The following is an 18815-nucleotide window of genomic DNA, read 5'->3' as shown; positions in this document are numbered from 1 at the left end:
TAGAGTTTAATTCATATATGTGTATTATAGAAAGCAACTACACACTTAATCATATCATATATCTAATACGTTCATCAATACTTGTATTAAAATTGTGTATATGAAAGGGACTATGCACTCACTTGATAAGACGATGCTCGGACAGCACTACGGCTCTTAAAGCAGTATTCCTCGGTGAAACTGTGATCTCTCCACACATCGGTCTTCTCGTGGGCAGAGCTTCGGCTCGGAAACTCTTTTCTTCTCGGGATCTTCGGAGCTTCGGGACTCGCTTTGGGTCTCGGGATGATATCGGGGCTTTGGGGGTATAACTTGCACGTAAATCGAGGTAATACGGGTGAGAGGAAAGAAATTGATACCTAGCCTACAAAGGTTAACCTAGACTATTACATCCATATTAATGCCTAGCCTAGAAACACGGGCGTTACAAAATATGTCATGCATGAACGTAAAGATCGAAGCTTTATGTGACATTCGGACCTTGGGAGGCTAGATCTAGAGTTTGGAGTGGTAGATCTACCTTAAAACGTCTGAATGAGAATGTGACTTAAGGGAATCGATGAGTCAATGAGCTGACTCGACGAGTCGGCTAGGGTTTTCCCCGATGAGTATAGAAAAGGGTAACTCGACGAGTTGATGAGACAACTCGACGAGTTAAGTTGGGTTTTCGCGATGATGATATGAGGAACAATGGGGACTCGGCGAGTCACATAGATGCACTCTGCGAGTCAGGTCAACATGGTCAGTTGACTCGAGTGTTGACTTCTGTTGACTTTAGGGTTTGGTCACGGCAGGGATTATGCGACCATGGAGGGGTAAAATGGTCTTTTACCCATCCCAAGAGTTAGAGAGGGATTAACATGAGTTTATACAAAGTTGTGATCTTTAAGTGTTAAATAGAGATACTTATTGCGTGTATGCGGAGATTAGACTGTTCGAGGGGTATCTAGTTTTCCTTGCTTACTTATAAGGTAAGTCTTCTCACTATACTTAGCATGAGTGGTATCTTTGTGCGACCGGAGGGTCCTATGTGCTTACTTGAGTTATATTATATTATGTATTTTGTCTGTGTGATATATATGTTATATTCTGTGTTTACTGAGATAGGACCGGAGGGTCCAAACCGAGTTGTGGGACCGGAGGGTCTTCATTGAGATACTGGACGGGAGGGTCCAAATCGAGCTGTGAGACCGGAGGGTCCTCACTGAGACACATGACAGGAGGGTCCACACCGAGACGCACGAGACTGGAGGATCCATGACAAGTTATAGCCATGAGAGGCTTATTATTTGCGTATGTGGTGTTTTGAGGAACTCACTAAGCTTCGTGCTTACCGTGTGGTGTGATATGTGTTTCAAGTACTTCTCAGGACCGCGGGAAGGCGTCGGCATGATTGTACACACCTGTTCGAGACTACGTTGAGGATTCTGGGATTTGACTTTATTTGTGGATTTATGTTAACATTTGAGACATTTGTGGTTTTATGAAATATAATTTATGAGTTTTATGTGCTTTTAAAAATGAAAAATTTGGTTTGAAAATTTACGGTGTTACAGCCTCGATCATATGTTGTACATGAAACCATGAAACCAACAACTGTAAGCCAAAGCTTAGTAAGTTCCCCCAAAATACCACACACAACAATACATATACAATGCATGCACACTAGCCCACAACATCAGACTAGATTGCCCCTGAGCACACCACATGAGACTGGATTGCCCGTTCCCGGCCCGCAACTCATGATTGGCTTGCTCCCAAACCCAAAACATAAGACTGGATTGCTCCCGAGTTTGTTGGCTTACAGAACAAAGCAGTACCACCTCAACCTAATATGCAAACATTAATCAAATACCAGAAAATACACATAATCATACAGATCTACCAATCTAACAGATCACTATAACATAGTAGCATCCCATAACCAAGGATAAATAACATAATATAGTGGGCCGACATTGGTGTCTTCGACCACGAGTATAGTGAGAAAAATTCACCTCAACATCTAGAAGATAGCAATAACGATCACTGATCCGATAACCGACTCTACGGGTCACCTATATAACAAAACAGGGACCAAATCTCGATCTACAACTCAAAATACCCAATTTGACCTGAAGTCAAACTTGGTCAAGTCAACGGTCAACGGTCAAAGGTCATCAACTGGTCGTCACGACGTGGACAAGCTAATCCATGTCGTGGGGATAATAGGAAAAAACAGACGCGATTCATCAAAATGCAACGGTGTGGCGACTAATCCCACACGCCGTGACAACTATCCAGACCAGCTTAAATCATTAAGCTCTTAATCCTTTTCGCCACTCATTCAAACTTTCCAGAATTCTTCCATACTCCTAAAAGATCATAAAAATCATAGCTTTATAGACATGCATGTCCAATTCATGTCTTGAGCTCAAGCTAGGTCAAAAAGGTGTAAAAATGGGGTCAAGATCACATGCAAGAGTTCAAAATTCTACCAAACTTCAGATCTATCACTTCAAACTATAAAGGGACTCTGGGGATCCATAAAGTTGGCAACTTTATGGAACCTCAACATTCCAACTAGCCTAAATATGAAGAAAAGCACATGAAAACATCGATCTAAGCACATTGAGTCATAAAGCTTGGGACTTGGGGACTTAAAAGAGTCCAAAAGGTGTGCACAAAGAAGATGGTGAGGCTTGCAAGCTGATATGATGCGCTAAGACTCCTTCTCTTATAATTCAAGGACTTCAACAATGGAGCTAGGGTTTCAATGAGAAAGGAAGAGATGTGATGGAGGCTGAGGGTGTGCAAACCCTAGGGGCATAAACCCCGAAAACTAGAGTTTCCCATTAAATGGTGGCCACGCTGTGGCGCCAACTTAACCTTCATGCAAACTCAGGCCATGGCCACGTTGTGGGGACTCATTCACCTCACTGTGGCCACCGAGAATCCAACAACTTTAAACAAGAATTTTAAGAAGAACATACCAGAAAACTTGGCATTACACATGATATCCTAAGAACGGGATAAAGGAATACTTTATTAGGAATGTACATCCCTTCAAGAAGTAGATGTTTAGCGATAACTTAATAATTTGATCTGTTCTTCCTATTTTGTTAAGGTTGATAGGGTTTCATTCTGATAATAAATTATGCCCAAACCCATGTAGCAAACAATACAACTTTATCTTATGTATTTGTTTATGCCATGTATCTCACGTTCAATGATAAAAGGTCAGAAGATGCTAGCCTTAGAAGTGGACTTTTGAAGGACTAAGAGCATCTCCAACCCACTCTCATTCTCCATTTATTCCCACATTTCTTCCCCCATTCTTCTCCAACCCTCCCCCATTTATTCCCCCATTTTGGGGGATATGAATAGTATTACACCAAATATGGTGTTATACTATTCATTTCTCCCAAACTGGGGATGAACTTTACGTTGTCGGTTTTAGTCACTCTGTTATATATTTATACATTTCTAGTTCATTTTTACATACTAATTATAATTTAAATATAATATTTAATACTTACAATATTTTGTTATATATTAAATTATATTAATTAATTATAAATATAAATTTTGTTTTTTGTTCATCAAATTCATATAAAAATTTAAATACATATTGAAATTTTAAAAAACGATAACGTATTATTTAGAAAAACTTATAATTAAAATATATACTAAAAACATGATAACATATGCTATTGAACATGTAGTTAACCTATATATTACTATAATAATCTAATAAAAACCAACAAGTGACAATACTATTATTTATTTATTTAATATTTATTTAAAAGTGTGTATGTGTAATATTTTTATAAATGCATGTATAATATTTATTTATAAGTTTATTATAAATATAATCTTTTGTATTTAATATTAATGTAATGAAAAAAATATAGATTATATATTTGTTAAAACTAAATTAGTAGAGGGGTGTGTTTGACAATCTATGTAACTTTGAATAATGGAATATACTATGAATATAGTTTTGGGGGGTAAAAATGGGGTAGGGTTGGAGATAAATACTATTTGCCCTATTTTTTACTCTATTTTTGGGAAAAAATGGAGATGGGATGGAGATGGTCTAACATAGTTTTTTTTATGTAATTTATTTCTTTACCATGGTTTTGGTGTGATAGTAAGTTGTAACACTCAATGCAGGTTGTATTTTGAAACAAAATGATGTTGTTTTTGTGCGGGACCGTACTTTGGTAAATTATGACTTTTTATCGCAAAATATTTGAAAACCTAGTTTTTTTAAACCATAAAAAATGGGGTGTTACCCTAGCCTTGTAAGGCTTGTAGCATAAATGTCATGTCTTTTGTACGCAAAAGGGAGGGGTTGTGCAAATGCGAACACAAATGGATTGGGAAGGGGTTCAATAAACTTGCGAGCGAGCACATCCTATGGACATGAATGAACTACTGATTGACTAAAAAATCTTACAGGATTTTTGGTAAATATTTCTTTGCAACTGATTTACTTTTTTCCTCCAATTTTGGTTCGACCGGACTACAAAAAAGAGCGTCTAGCGGTTGTATCAATGATACAACTAGCCACTGCACTACATATGGTCTCATTCCTAATGTTCTTGCCCAAATTAATTTCGTATCATGAGAATATATACAACCACTTATTATAGAAGATTAGTGGATGTCGTCAAATGTAACTTTGTGTCACCTTTATCGGTTGAAATAGATAGATACTTTACACTATCTCATTTGATTGGTATACCCTGATATAAACTTTTAACGCATACTTTTGGTTTGTTGAAAAATTTAAAGTTCGTTAGACTTTTCCGTAGTTTAATCACTAAAATGTTTGTTAAAACTAATTTCTAAAAGTGTTTCAATTCACTATTCCAAACTAATCATACCAGAGGATATCTCTCCCCTTCTAGCATTATCAAAACAAAATTCATCTTTCATTCAATATAAACTTCACAACAATTACAATAAACATCAACAATCATTGTTCCAATGTATATGTACTAAAAGTCTAAAATACAAACACACCAACAAACAAACAAAGAAGCATTATCAAAACAAAAAGCAAGGTACCAAGAAATAGAAACCTTATAGTATTACTTTGATTCAGTCAACTCCAAACTGAAATCCCACAACTTCTTAACCATTTCTGAATCATCAACATATTTGCTTGCTTTGGATATGTTACAATCAGCAAAATACTCACCACTAACACCTTTCACTTGTGGATGCATAGCTACATAGCATGTAGTTGCAGCTCCTTGTGGGATATTTTTCAACAGACTAAAAGCTATCTTGCTTAATATTGAGGCCACAAATCCTTGGTTACGTAAAAGATTGGTTTTAATAACTCCAGGGTGTAATGAATTCACACTCACATTCACACCTTCTTCCCGATTCCACCAAAGTAAAAGTATATTAAATTCATGGGTCAAAAAAAACTTTGTATTTTTATATAAGAAAAAAGTCAAAAGCAATCACCTTGAGGCACCTTGATATCTCCTTAGCATGTAATGAATTAGCAAGCTTTGATTGCCCATAAGCATGAAAAGCACTATAGCTGAAATCAAGAAAATCAAGTGAATTATTTGTTTTATGAATTATGTTATAATAATAATAATAATAATAATAATAATAAAATACCTCTTTTCATCGTTGATCTTGTCAAACCTAATTCCCTCAGGGTATGCCATCTTCTGAAGCTCAGATGAAACAACAACTATCCTTCCTTCTTTTTGGGTTTTACTTGAAGTCTTTTTCATTGTATCCAACAACAAATTTGTCAAAAGAAAATGACCTAAAACAAAACAAAACCATAAGAACAAGGTTTATTAAAGAACATTTTCATTTTACATTATCTTTCTTTTTTGTGTTTAATAAACATTAAGTCATTAACACTAACATACCAATATGGTTGGTTGCAAACTGCAATTCTATGTTGTCTTTTGAAAGAGTGAATGGAGGAGACATGATTCCTGCATTGAGACTTATAAAAGAGACATAAAAAAAAAGTCAAAAATGCAACTTTCAAGAATTGGAATCTTGAAATCTTGATGAAGGAATTGGTTTTATACATTAGGATGTTTAAAGGAAGATCCTTTGAAATGTATTGAGATGCGAAATCCCTTACAGATGCATGTGAGCTTAAATCTAACTCCATTACATCGATTTTGGCATTTGGGATTTTCTCACAAATACTTGCTTTGACTTTTTGACCAAGTTCCACGTTTCTGACTGGCATCACCACGTGGACCCCACGTAAGGCAAGAACACAGGCTGTTTCTAAGCCAATACCACTTGAAGCTCCTAAATATTCACAAATTTATTGCAGGGTTAGTGATATAACAGAAGGAATTGGTGGATTTATATATTATAAGAGTCTTGTTATGTCAATGATTTGTAAAGTTTATTGTTAAAAGATAGTTGAAAAATTGTCATCATGAATTTAATAGGTTAAAAGAGTCATCCCGTGACACGTGGTATCAGAGCCAGAGTTCGTACGAGCAAGAGATCGTAGCAATGGAAGGAGGAAGTGATGTAGCTAACATTCCCCCTGTCGTCGAAGAAAAAGGAAGGAAGTCCAAGAGGAGGGACTAATTCGTTGACCCTTTGGCAAGCTTAGAAAACAAGCTTACAAAGGTGGAGATTAGCGTCGATGAGATCCTTGAGTGGAAGGATATCGTCGATCAGTTCGTTGCAGAGATAAGTGACACGAGCGATGGATTAAAGGAGACCATCGGTGTCATCAAAGAAGAAGTCCTTGGACTTATCAACACCTTGCGGAATGAGTTCCGTGAGAAGGTAGCTACGCTGGAAGCCGAAGTAAACTTGTGCAACGAAGCAATCGTCGGAGGAGCCGTTGTGAGTAAGTTTCCACACACGGACACACTCAAACCATTGAAGTATGGAGGAAAACGCGACCCTAAAGAACTTGGCGAATTCTTTTGGTCGATGGAATGTTACCTCAATGCTAGTCAAGTAAAGGAAGATAAGAAGAAGGTCGACACGGCAATCCTTTACCTATGTGAAAGTGCAGCTCTATGGTGGAGAAGGAAGCACGGAGACATTGAAAAGGGCTTACACACCATAGACACCTGGGAAGAGTTCAGGAGGCAACTTAAGAGACAATTTTGCCCACATAATGCTGAAGACATAGCGATGAAGAAACTTCATGGGTTAAAGCATAGTGGATCCATCCGAGACTACATAGTCGAGTTCACGAGCTTGATGCTAGAGTTACCCGACATGCAAGAGAAAGACAAACTATTTTATTTCATGGATGGACTACAATCTTGGGCTTATAATGAGCTCAAGAGGAGAAATGTTAGAGACATCGACGAAGCTATCGCCGTGGCAGAAGATCTAATGGAATTTCGGAGAGAAAGCACGATTAAGAAGAATGGTGGGGGAAAAAACTATGTCAGAAATGGAGCCAAAACAAGACACACCCCAACCTTTGAATAAGAAAGGAAAAGCAATAGAAGGAAGATACCGAAGAGAAGAACGGAAGGAGATCAAGTGCTACTTGTGTGATGGTCCTCACTTGATCCGAGACTGTCCGAAGAAAAAAACCTTCTATGCGATGGTGTTGCAAGAAGAAGAAGACAAAGCACAAATAAGCTCAATGCGTTTTTTGAACTCAATATCGAAAGATGAGATAAAATCGTCTAAGAGGGAAGAAAATAAAGGAGGGAGTCTTATGTTCGTAGAAGCCAAAGTGAATGCAAGGAACACTAAGGCGCTAGTAGATTCCGGAGCAACACATAGTTTCATCGCAGAGGAAGAAGCAAGGAAGTTGGGTATTCATTATACAAAAGAGTTAGGTCGGTTGAAGGTTGTCAACTCTCCATCTAATCCGATCCTCGGAGTTTCTCGTGGAATACCCATGAAGATTGCAGAATGGGAAGGGACCATCGACTTGATAGTGGTTCCGATGGACGACTATCGCATGGTACTAGGAATGGATTTCCTGGATATGGTATGTCCTTGGTCGTTCGAAAGAGACAACACGATGCATATGACCAAGGGATCAACTATCCATATAATTCCCTTGGAAAGAAGAAAGACAAAAGCTCGATCCCTTTCAACTATGAAGATGTGTTATGGCCAGAGCAATATAATCAAGAAGAATATGAAGCCAAAAAGGGAAGTTCGAATAAAGGAGGCACGTTTGAAGGAACAGGGATCCATATCCCACTTGATAAGTTACTCAAGGTTTTACGAGGCTGAGAGAAGAAGTAGGGTTCAAAGTACATTGAGAAATAAATGCACACCTTACTCGAAGTGATACTTTGGAGAAAACGAAAACACACAAAGTAGCCCCGTGACAAGATCAAGACATATGTATAGAAGACTTGACGAGGACGTCAAGGGTTTAAGTGGGGGAGGGTGTCACGGACCAAGTTTCTGGAAAATTCTACGATCGTCTAGAGAACTCCGGAACGATCAAGTATACTCAAGAAGTCTCCGGAGAGATCAGAAATGCTCTACGAGACCCTAGAAGATGCTAGAATATTGTAGATGTCTGTGGAACAAAGGAGAACGATCTAGAATAATCAAGAGGACGCTAGATGAAGCTAGAACGACCTGGAAATCTTTGGAAGGATCTAGAACTTGCTAGATCATACAAGAGAAATTTGGATAATGTCGGGACAACCTAGAACCTTCTAGAGCATCGTAGACAAGTATACCATTTTCTAGAGTCTTGTAAAGGCCATGTAAATAATAAGAAGAGTCTAGATTAGTCAAGAATGATCAGGACCTAGAAACTTCCATTTGAGGAGGTGTAAGGTGCCTATAAATAGGAAGGATGTCTCATTTGTAGGAATCATTGAGAAGTTGCCTTGTAAAGTAGTCGAGTCTTATATAGAAGCTTTATTTCTTACTTCGTAGCATTCCTTATTGCATCTCTTGCTATCCTAGTCGTTAGTACATCGTGAGGAAGCGTTCCACGCCTGACTTCGTCGAAGAAGCACTAAGTGGCACACGGTATTGACTAGTATAAAAGAGTCATCCCGTGACAGATGGCACCAGAGTGCACTTTGACACGAATGCTTTCAATCTTTTAGGAATTACGACTTCTTGGATCCACATGTCAGTAGCAAAGTTATAGTATTGTAAAATCATAATCATCATGTCTGTAAGACTTATCTCAAAGACAATTTCATTTGTCTCTTTTATATAACACAGAGGATAAGTAATGTTTTCTAAGCCCATGATTGTATATGGCTTCCAAGAGTTGACATCTGTGAATTTCTCCAATAACCATAATTTGTAATCTTTGAACAGTGACAGTTTTCCCTGAATTACAAGCATTCTGATATCCTCTTCTGCGCACCTATCGCTGACATTTATCTGATGTGGAAATCCTAATTGTTCGAATGATTCTTTCGTCAAATCAAAACAAGCTATAACTGGCTCCAGTTTTGGATTAATAACAAGTATCCAGTGTAACTGATTATTCAGAAGTACACCATGGGAGGCCCTATTCAAATTCCATGGTTTTGGAGTTGGTATTGAATAAGCTTTGTTCAATGTGAGGTAGTAGACTCTAATATGCATGTTGTTGGTTTTCTTCTCCTCCTCCTCCTCCTCCTTACTCTTTTTTACAAAATAGTGAATAGTTACAACTTTATAGTGCCCAGATGATGCATCACGACCAAATCCTAATGACATCCTTGAATAAGCATTTTTCAGAGATTTGGGAGCGTCAATGGGGTGTTTGAACACCTGATTCTTGATTGGGTTAATAACATAGAATGAATGTTCGTCTTTCATGGCAAGTACCAACCCATTAAAGGCACCAACGAGCTCAAGCGGTTCTGGGAATCGGTGGATTGGAGATCGCAATCGGGGTTTCAACGAGTCAATCATGTAGTACGTATTTCGTTCGGAATGCATAATATGTGTGGACAGCTTTCGCTTTTTGGCGTGAAACTTCACAAATTGGTCGTTGGAGATGACCCGACCCCATTTCTTTGAAACCTTTGTAAACCGGCCTAGATCTTTGATGGGAACTCGAACAAAGCATTCTTTCAATAGTTCGTCGGGGAGGCGTTCGATGGAATCAGCCGGCAAGGACTTAACGGTTTCGTCAGAGAAATATTGATTGGAAGGGAATAAGGTAGGAGGCGACGAGGATTCGTCGGTAAGGTGTTGAATGGAGGTCAAAAGGGGCGGAGGCGAGGAGGTTTCGCTGATATCGTCCGAAAGATAGGAAAAAGGCGGCAAAGAAGCAGCCGGAAAGGACTTAACGGTTTCGTCGGAAATATCTTGAATGGAGTGGAATAAGGTAGGAGGCGACGAGGATTCGCCAGTAGGGTGTTGAATGGAGGTCAAAAGGGGTGGAGGCGAAGTGGTTTCGCCAACATCGTCCGAAGGATAGGTAACAGGCGGCAGAGAAGGAGGTAATAGGGCTAGCGGCGACGAGGATTCACCCGAAAGACATTGAATGGATGGCCATAGGGGCGGAGGCGACGAGGTTTCGCCGATCTCATTGGAAAGATACGAAAGAATCGGTGGTGGCTGAGAGCCTGGAGAGTCATCGAGGCCGTCGGAGTGCGGCATTTACACGGCGGAGTAGCTTCTTTAACTGATGCTGTAAAAAGTAAAATAATGTGGGCCTGATTTAACGCTGTATATAATTAAAAAAAAAACTATCCCTATTGTATCTTGGCTAACGGCTAGTTTACGAGGATTTCGCAGAATAGTATAATCATCATCTATCATGTCCTTTCATCACGTCATGCAACATCATTTTCCGATTTTTTACATTTTAGATTTTTTTTACCAACAATGGTTCTTAATTTTACATTTCCGATTTTAATTTTACATTTTATATTTAGTGACACACCGCCATGTGGCATCTCCAGCAAGTTGCCATCGAACTTCAATTTAACATCACTAAATGTGCCCATTTTTTAAAAATTGGGATTCTCCCAATTTTTGAACACAAATTCAGAACCTGGTTTCATTATGAAAAAATATAATTGGTTGCGTATATTTCCTCAGTGATACATTCCTTTTGGTGTATTGGAATGAATAATTAATCTTTAAACTAGGTAGTTGGAATAATTAGATATAAAAGTTGAATGGGTTTTAAGGCTTCCCACATAGTTGCCATGAGGAAAAAGAAACGAGTATATAAGTCAAAAGGTTGTTTAGAAGTTTAGATAACATTTATGATATGAAATGTACGAGCTTAAGTGAAGAATAATGTGTTATAAGGGTGGACGGAATCGTTCCCGTCTAACCTGCTGAAGCCGGTAAAACTGCCAAACCGAAGGCGCAGGCAGGGTCGGCTTAAGTGCTTACCAAACTAAGAAAAGGCTTAGGGCCCCCAATTTTAAATCTTCTTCATTAATTCTTCTCCAGAAATAGTCTCGATCATTCCATTGTTATTCACGCCAGAGGGAAACAACGATTCGATTTCCAAAAACACGCTGAAAAAACACAGCATTCTGTTGATTGATTTGTTCTAGTGTTATTCTAAGTTCTAATCTTCTTCCTTCTTGGCTCGACGACTTCTCCTCCTGTCTTCTACTCCTCCCATCTCTATTTTGGAATCTAGTCTGAAAGTGAAACACATAAACACAACAATCTTCTCTATTCTTCCTTTTGTTCTCCATTCTATGATTTTGTGATTGTGATTCTCCATTGTTGTGGGCGACAAGAGGACAAGACCTCAACTCATGATGAACTGAAAGTTTGCAACGGTATGTGTTCCAGTGATTACAATTTCCATTATCAGATAATCTGATTAATGATTATCTTCAACTTCTAGTTCAAGTTTTGAGTTTTTCCTGTTTTCCAATTTCTATTATCTATTCTAACAAATGCTATATAGTTTTGTTAACAGGTTATATCTTTTTAACCTACCATTATAATGATTTTTGTGAGTTTGAATTGTAGCATTAGTTTATCAATATGCTTTTATGGTATAAAGTTTAACTAGGTAATCAAAGGCTTCTAAAAGTCTATAAGAGGGTGTTTGTTTTAGCTTATTTTTAAGGCTTTTTAGCTTTTGAGCTTATATTTTGGGCTTATGGAAAGATTAGTGTTTGGGTTAGCTTATGAGCTTAAGCTTATAAGCTTATTTTACTTAAAAATAAGCTAATTTTGATAAGTCATTTCATTTCAACCCATTATGTAGCATTATTTCGAGATTATGTTGTTGTTTGAGATATTTCTTGAAATTTCATGGTTCCAACAACTCACATGGCAAGAATTGAGTTCTTGAAATTTCTGATGGAGAAATGATTTCAAAGCTGAGTTAATGGTTTAGTGTTAGATTTTATGTTAGAGCATTATGTTCCTGTTGTCCTTATTATGCACATTTGCATTATTTTCCTTTTTTTTGTCTTGTTTACCTTATGTGACAATTGTTTTATGCATTATCGTTACCGTTATGTTTGAGTTTATGCATTATCTTTAACATTATATTTTGATCATATGCATCATCTGTTACTTGTGTTATATAATTGAAAGTTCTATTAATGATAAAATTATATAATTGTGTAATGTAAGCATGTCCATTTTGGTCATTTTACAAAAAATAAGCTAACCCAAACACTATTTTAAAAGGAGCTTATTAGCTTATAAGTCATAAGCTAATCCAAACACTTTTTTACCTAATAAGCTAATAAGCTCATAAGTTATTAAGCTGTTAAGCTAATAAGCTTAAGCCCAAAAAAATAAGCTTACACAAACACCCCCTAAGTCATATTGATTATAAGCTAAAATCATAACTCAGTCACATCCAAATTTAACTGGATGCATTTTGAACTCGTGTACCAATTAGAAGATAGATAACAATTAGTAAGTGGAGTGATAGCTACTTACTGTGACCTTTACTAGTTGTACAATCAATAGGGACTCCAGATATATATCATCTTGATCATTATAATGGAATCCTAAGCAACAGTGGGTCAATTCTTCCCACATAATCATCGTTTTCTTACTACCAAATCTATTATGATGCAATTTACTGATGCATATATTAGTTGTATATAAACCGATACATTAACCGGTATATTAAATGTCTTTTTGACTTACAAGGTGTTTGGAACAAATTTCAGTTTTTAGTTTTGAGTTTTCCATTTGCCTTAATGTGTCAAGAAGGCTACCAGTAAGTATTACCTTTAATCCATAATCCATTACTTCTAGTTTATTGATTGTTTGTAGTTGTCTCCTGGTGATTGTTATTATTACTAAAATAATCAAGTACAAATAAAGCACGGGGGTTTATAATATTAGGCCAAAGGGCCCCAATTTTTGGTTCGCTTAGAGCCTCCAAACTGCTTGAGCCGCCCCTGGGCGCAAGGAGTCGTGATCTTGCTGAACCCGCCGAAGTCGGATCCCTCTCAACCCCTCTTCCCCCATTTTCCTTCTTTGCTTCAAACCTCCAGCGGTTTCTTGAACCCGCAACACCTCTCTATTTCTTTCTTGCTCTCCTCCCGTCGATCCCTCTCCTCCTCCCTGGTCAACCCCGCTCAACCCTTCATCTCCACCCCGCTATGATACAGTCCACCCTAATAGTTGAATGTGTAGTTAGAGATAATGCAAAAAGACATTTGGAGTTAAAATGAAAAGTTATATCATTATGACATTTTAGTTTTTGATTGATAATTTTGATAAGGTATTCTTAAAGGACCCCCTAATAATTACTCTAACTTTTTTCCTAAAATAAAATAATCATTACAAAATAATTATCTTTTTATTAATTACCATTACATAATATTAGACCCCTCATGATTATTTTATATTTTACTTTAAATAAAACTAATCATTACATAATAAAAAGGGATCAATATAAAAATTTGTTTATAGAAAAAAAAGAATATCATTTTTATAAAAAAGTATTAAAATAAAAATTTATTTATTTTTTTCAAATCTATAAAATAAAATATTTTAAATAAAAAAATTTAATCATTTTTTCTGTTTTTATATGCAATTTATTAAAATCATTTTTATATGAAAGTATAATAATAAGTGACTTCAAATACGATATAATAATAATAAAATAAAATTCCAATGTAATACATAACAAAATAATTCAAATATATTTTCGTACATAAAAATAATTCAAAAATATTCGTACATAAAGTTCTAGTGGAACAATTGGATTTTTTGGTGTGTGTGTGTCTTCGCCTGGTCGAACCAGGGAAGCCACTCATTCGCCACAACCGTCGGACAACCCCAACTGCCGACTCACCACCTTTCTTTTACTCATTCTCTCTTTATTTTCCCGATAGCTTCTAGCGGTGGGAAGAATAGGATTTTTTTGGTGTGTGTAAATTTTCATTTTTCAGATTGGTGTATGCTTGTGTACATACATAAAACAATGGTCGTATATATGTACAATCACTACATTTTCTATTAATAATACTTAGTTTTCATTTAAATATTCAATATCATTTTATTTCTATTTCTTGGTTTATAAAAATATTAAAATATAGAAAATATTAAAATATATAGAAAACGTTGACACGTTGTATTTATTATATGATTATAAAAAAATAAAATATATAATAAATAAAAAGTTGATAGTAATTAAATGATAGGTACGAGTTTCCAAAAAAAAATAGCTTTTAGTAATCATACAAGCTATTGATATTATAAATACACGGAAATTTATACTTAAAAAATTATTAATGAGGGGGTCCCTTTAGAAAATCTGGGGTCCAATTAGTAGGACCCTTTTGATACCCGACATTCTATGTTTGAGGATAAATGTGTTATGATAGTTGAATGTGTAGTTCAGACAATAAATGAGATAATGAAAAAACGACATTTGTATGCCATTTTGAAAATGGCATGTTATTAGGTTTCGATAATTTCGATACCCAACAAGCCAACATCCTATATTCGAGTCTATTTAAGTCGGGATTAATCGCATCAAGTTGATTGATTCTTGATTTCAAAATGTAGTTAGGATGATAAAAAACACATAGCAAAAAGAATATGAGTATAAATCTTGATGATAAAGATGAAAATGAGTAGTGAAAACATGTTTTCTAACATTAAATGTTCAAGATAAAGCATATAGTTCATGGTATGCTAAATTAGTAAAGTACGATCTAAACTTGAGTTTTGGTAATTTGCTAGATACTTGAAATTGAGCTTAAATGTTAATAAATTAATATACATATAGATACTTTTGGTTTGTTGAAAGATTTAAAGTTTGTGGGGATTTTCCGTAGTTTAATTACTTATATAGTTGTTAAAAGTAATTTCTAAAGTGTTTCACTTCACTATTTCAAACTAATCAAACGAGAGAGATATCTCTCCCCTTCAGCATCACATGATCCCCTTCTAACATTATCAAAACAAAATTCTATCTTTCATTCAATATAAACTTCACAACAATTACAATAAACATCAACAATCATTGTTCCAATGTACTAAGAGTCTAAAATACAAACACACCAACAAACAAACAAGCATTATCAAAACAAAAATCAAGGTACCAAGAAATAGAAACCTTATAGTATTACTTTGATTCAGTCAACTCCAAACTGAAATCCCACAACTTCTTAACCATTTCTGAATCATCAACATATTTGCTTGCTTTTGATATGTTACAATCAGCAAAATACTCACCACTAACACCTTTCACTTGTGGATGCATAGCTACATAGCATGTAGTTGCAGCTCCTTGTGGGATATTTTTCAACAGACTAAAAGCTATCTTGCTTAATATTGAGGCCACAAATCCTTGGTTACGTAAAAGATTGGTTTTAATAACTCCAGGGTGTAATGAATTCACACTCACATTCACACCTTCTTCCTGATTCCACCAAAGTAAAAGTATATTAAATTCATGGGTCAAAAAAAAGTTTGTATTTTTATCTAAGAAAAAAGTCAAAAGCAATCACCTTGAGGCACCTTGATAGCTCCTTAGCATGTAATGCATTAGCAAGCTTTGATTGCCCATAAGCATGAAAAGCACTATAGCTGAAATCAAGAAAATCAAGTGAATTATTTGTTTTATGAATTATGTTATAATAATAATAATAATAATAATAAAATACCTCTTTTCATCGTTGATCTTGTCAAACCTAATTCCCTCAGGGTATGCCATCTTCTGAAGCTCAGATGAAACAACAACTATCCTTCCTTCTTTTTGGGTTTTACTTGAAGTCTTTTTCATTGTATCCAACAACAAATTTGTCAAAAGAAAATGACCTAAAACAAAACAAAACCATAAGAACAAGGTTTATTAAAGAACATTTTCATTTTACATTATCTTTCTTTTTTGTGTTTAATAAACATTAAGTCATTAACACTAACATACCAATATGGTTGGTTGCAAACTGCAATTCTATGTTGTCTTTTGAAAGAGTGAATGGAGGAGACATGATTCCTGCATTGAGACTTATAAAAGAGACATAAAAAAAAAGTCAAAAATGCAACTTTCAAGAATTGGAATCTTGAAATCTTGATGAAGGAATTGGTTTTATACATTAGGATGTTTAAAGGAAGATCCTTTGAAATGTATTGAGATGCAAAATCCCTTACAGATGCCTGTGAGCTTAAATCTAACTCCATTACATCGATTTTGGCATTTGGGATTTTCTCACAAATACTTGCTTTGACTTTTTGACCAAGTTCCACGTTTCTGACTGGCATCACCACGTGGACCCCACGTAAGGCAAGAACACGGGCTGTTTCTAAGCCAATACCACTTGAAGCTCCTAAATATTCACAAATTTGTTGCAGGGTTAGTGATATAACAGAAGGAATTGGCGGATTTATATATTATAAGAATCTTGTTATGTTAATGATTTGTAAAGTTTATTGTTAAAAGATAGTTGAAAAAATTATCATCATGAATTTAATAGGTTTAAGAAACTGTCATGGTTAAAAGTTGTTGCAAGAAAAGTAGTTGCATTTCTTATTTGTTCTCATCATATACGATTTTCACTTAAAAAATAGAATCAAACATAAAAATGGCCTCGTGACATTAGTTATGTTTTATATAATTTTTATATCTTTTGGTCAAAAAACTAGTTCTATTTTATACAGTCGCGTTTTAAAAATAAAATAATGAACTACTCATAAAGTAAAAATAACCAAAAAAATTTGCAATCACAATCACCATCCACAAAGCTTCAATTACAGTAAGAAGTTTGACTTGTAAGAAGAAATTTGCAATAGAATCATAATCAGGCCACAAATTGATTCTATAGAAACCATTTCAAAGAACCCTTTTTATGATCCTCGATTAGCTAATTAAACGATCATATAGATTGAAAGATTGACATGGTCCAGAACTGATAACAAGAAGATCTCACAAGAACGCGTTTGAGATATAAATTAACAATGGGAAAGCAAAAAGGAAAATTCTAGAATCACTGTGTAAAGCCAATCTTTGAACTTTTCGAGCTTACCCTTTTGACACATTTAAGAGAAACAAAGCTAGAGAGAAGAAAATTACCAGTAACGATGGCTATTTAAGAAAAGCAAAGCTAGAGAGAAGAAGATTACCGGTAACAATGGCCGTAAGGCCAGCTCCATCGATTCCATTGGTAACATCTTCAGCTTTAGAGTTTGCTGAATACCCTGATGGCCCATTGAATAATGAGAAAATCCAAGTCATTTTCCGCAAAACTTTTGATTAATTGGTCTCAGAAACTTGTTTTTTTATCCAAGATTCAGAAGACCTCAGTCAAAATTGAGTGGTAAAGAAGAAGATGGCGACGAATATTTGAGTAGAAATAATAGATTGAAAATTGACTATTGAGAGAAGGGGGTTTCAGATTTCAATAGAACAATAAGAACACAAAGGCGGCTTGGCCTTTCACGCGATTTCTGCTTAAAAGAAGGAAGTTCCATTTGAAATTTAATTTTATGATGTGAAACCGTTTAATTGAATAACAAATTATGTCCTTGTACTTTACATAGTTGTCAATTTTACACCCTATCTTTAAGTTAACTCCCTTTCGTTTCTAAAAATCATCTATACAAGAATATAATGTTTAATTAGCATATTATTTAATAAACATAATAATAATCACATACAATGATACACTTGCAAATAAGTAAACATACACTGAATAATTTTTTTTCAAAATAGTAAAATTTAACCATTTTAATATAGAAAATTTAACCATATATAATTGATAAATAACTTAAAACAAGATAATGATACAATAGATTATAAAGGCTAACTAGAAGTTTTTATAAAGACCATCATTTAGATGGCATAGTGAGATCTAAGCCCTCTAAAAAAGTTGTTTAGGCTTTTAATCGCCAAAATTAGCTTTAATTTTGTGGTAATGTGCGTTTATATATAATTAATTTTTTTTAAAAAAAGTAGATAGTTGATCTAACAATATATTAAACTTTGAAAAAATAAATGGATTTACGATAATCTCAATCCATCTAAATAAAGAAAAAAAATGTTTTTAAGCAATGACACAAAGGGCTTTTTTGTTTATCTTACTAATATATGAGTTTTTTATATTTATAATAATATATATTTACTATTCTTCATAATCATATCCATTTATATATTATTTATATTCAACAACATAACTTAATTGACCTTCTCTTTTAATCCTGAAAATTTAGTGATCATCTTATTTACAATACAAAAATTAAAAGAACAACGTTGCTGAAGATTTGGTGTTCACCTTATGATCTGCTTTAAGCTCTTAAGCAGTGTATAATTTGGCATTTTGCCATTTGACACGCGATCGCAGAATGGTGATTTTAGGGGCATTGGTGTTATGTTAATTTCCACAATATGAAGGACGTTATTTGTCAGCTCCTGGATGTTGGAGGTTCACGTGTCTTACATGGTCGTTGGTCAAATACGGGTGGCTTTATTT

General features: G+C 35.2%; 2 protein-coding genes across 2 annotated transcripts; both read right to left on the bottom strand.

Annotated features, from left to right (window-relative positions):
• Positions 1-5056: 5056 nt before the first annotated feature.
• Positions 5057-7155, bottom strand: LOC145121334 (short-chain dehydrogenase TIC 32, chloroplastic-like). The gene is made up of 6 exons (XM_079057097.1): positions 7068-7155; positions 6057-6288; positions 5889-5968; positions 5626-5779; positions 5465-5542; positions 5057-5376 (listed from the first exon to the last, which is right to left on the bottom strand). Exons 1-6 carry the CDS (start codon positions 7153-7155, stop codon positions 5079-5081), a joined length of 930 nt encoding a protein of 309 aa, XP_078913223.1. The 3' UTR covers positions 5057-5078.
• An 8145-nt stretch (positions 7156-15300) lies between these two features.
• On the bottom strand, positions 15301-17802 carry LOC145119837 (short-chain dehydrogenase TIC 32, chloroplastic-like). Its single transcript, XM_079055599.1, has 6 exons — positions 17470-17802; positions 16445-16676; positions 16277-16356; positions 16014-16167; positions 15858-15936; positions 15301-15769 (listed from the first exon to the last, which is right to left on the bottom strand). Exons 1-6 carry the CDS (start codon positions 17579-17581, stop codon positions 15473-15475), a joined length of 954 nt encoding a protein of 317 aa, XP_078911725.1. The 5' UTR covers positions 17582-17802; the 3' UTR covers positions 15301-15472.
• Positions 17803-18815: the final 1013 nt, after the last annotated feature.

Source organism: Lactuca virosa, chromosome 6 (assembly GCF_052849685.1).
Source record: "Lactuca virosa cultivar CGN04683 chromosome 6, Lactuca_virosa_CGN04683_v6, whole genome shotgun sequence".
NCBI lineage: Eukaryota > Viridiplantae > Streptophyta > Magnoliopsida > Asterales > Asteraceae > Lactuca > Lactuca virosa.
Note: the sequence above shows the minus strand (reverse complement) of the source record. Positions and strands in the feature narration are given on the sequence as shown.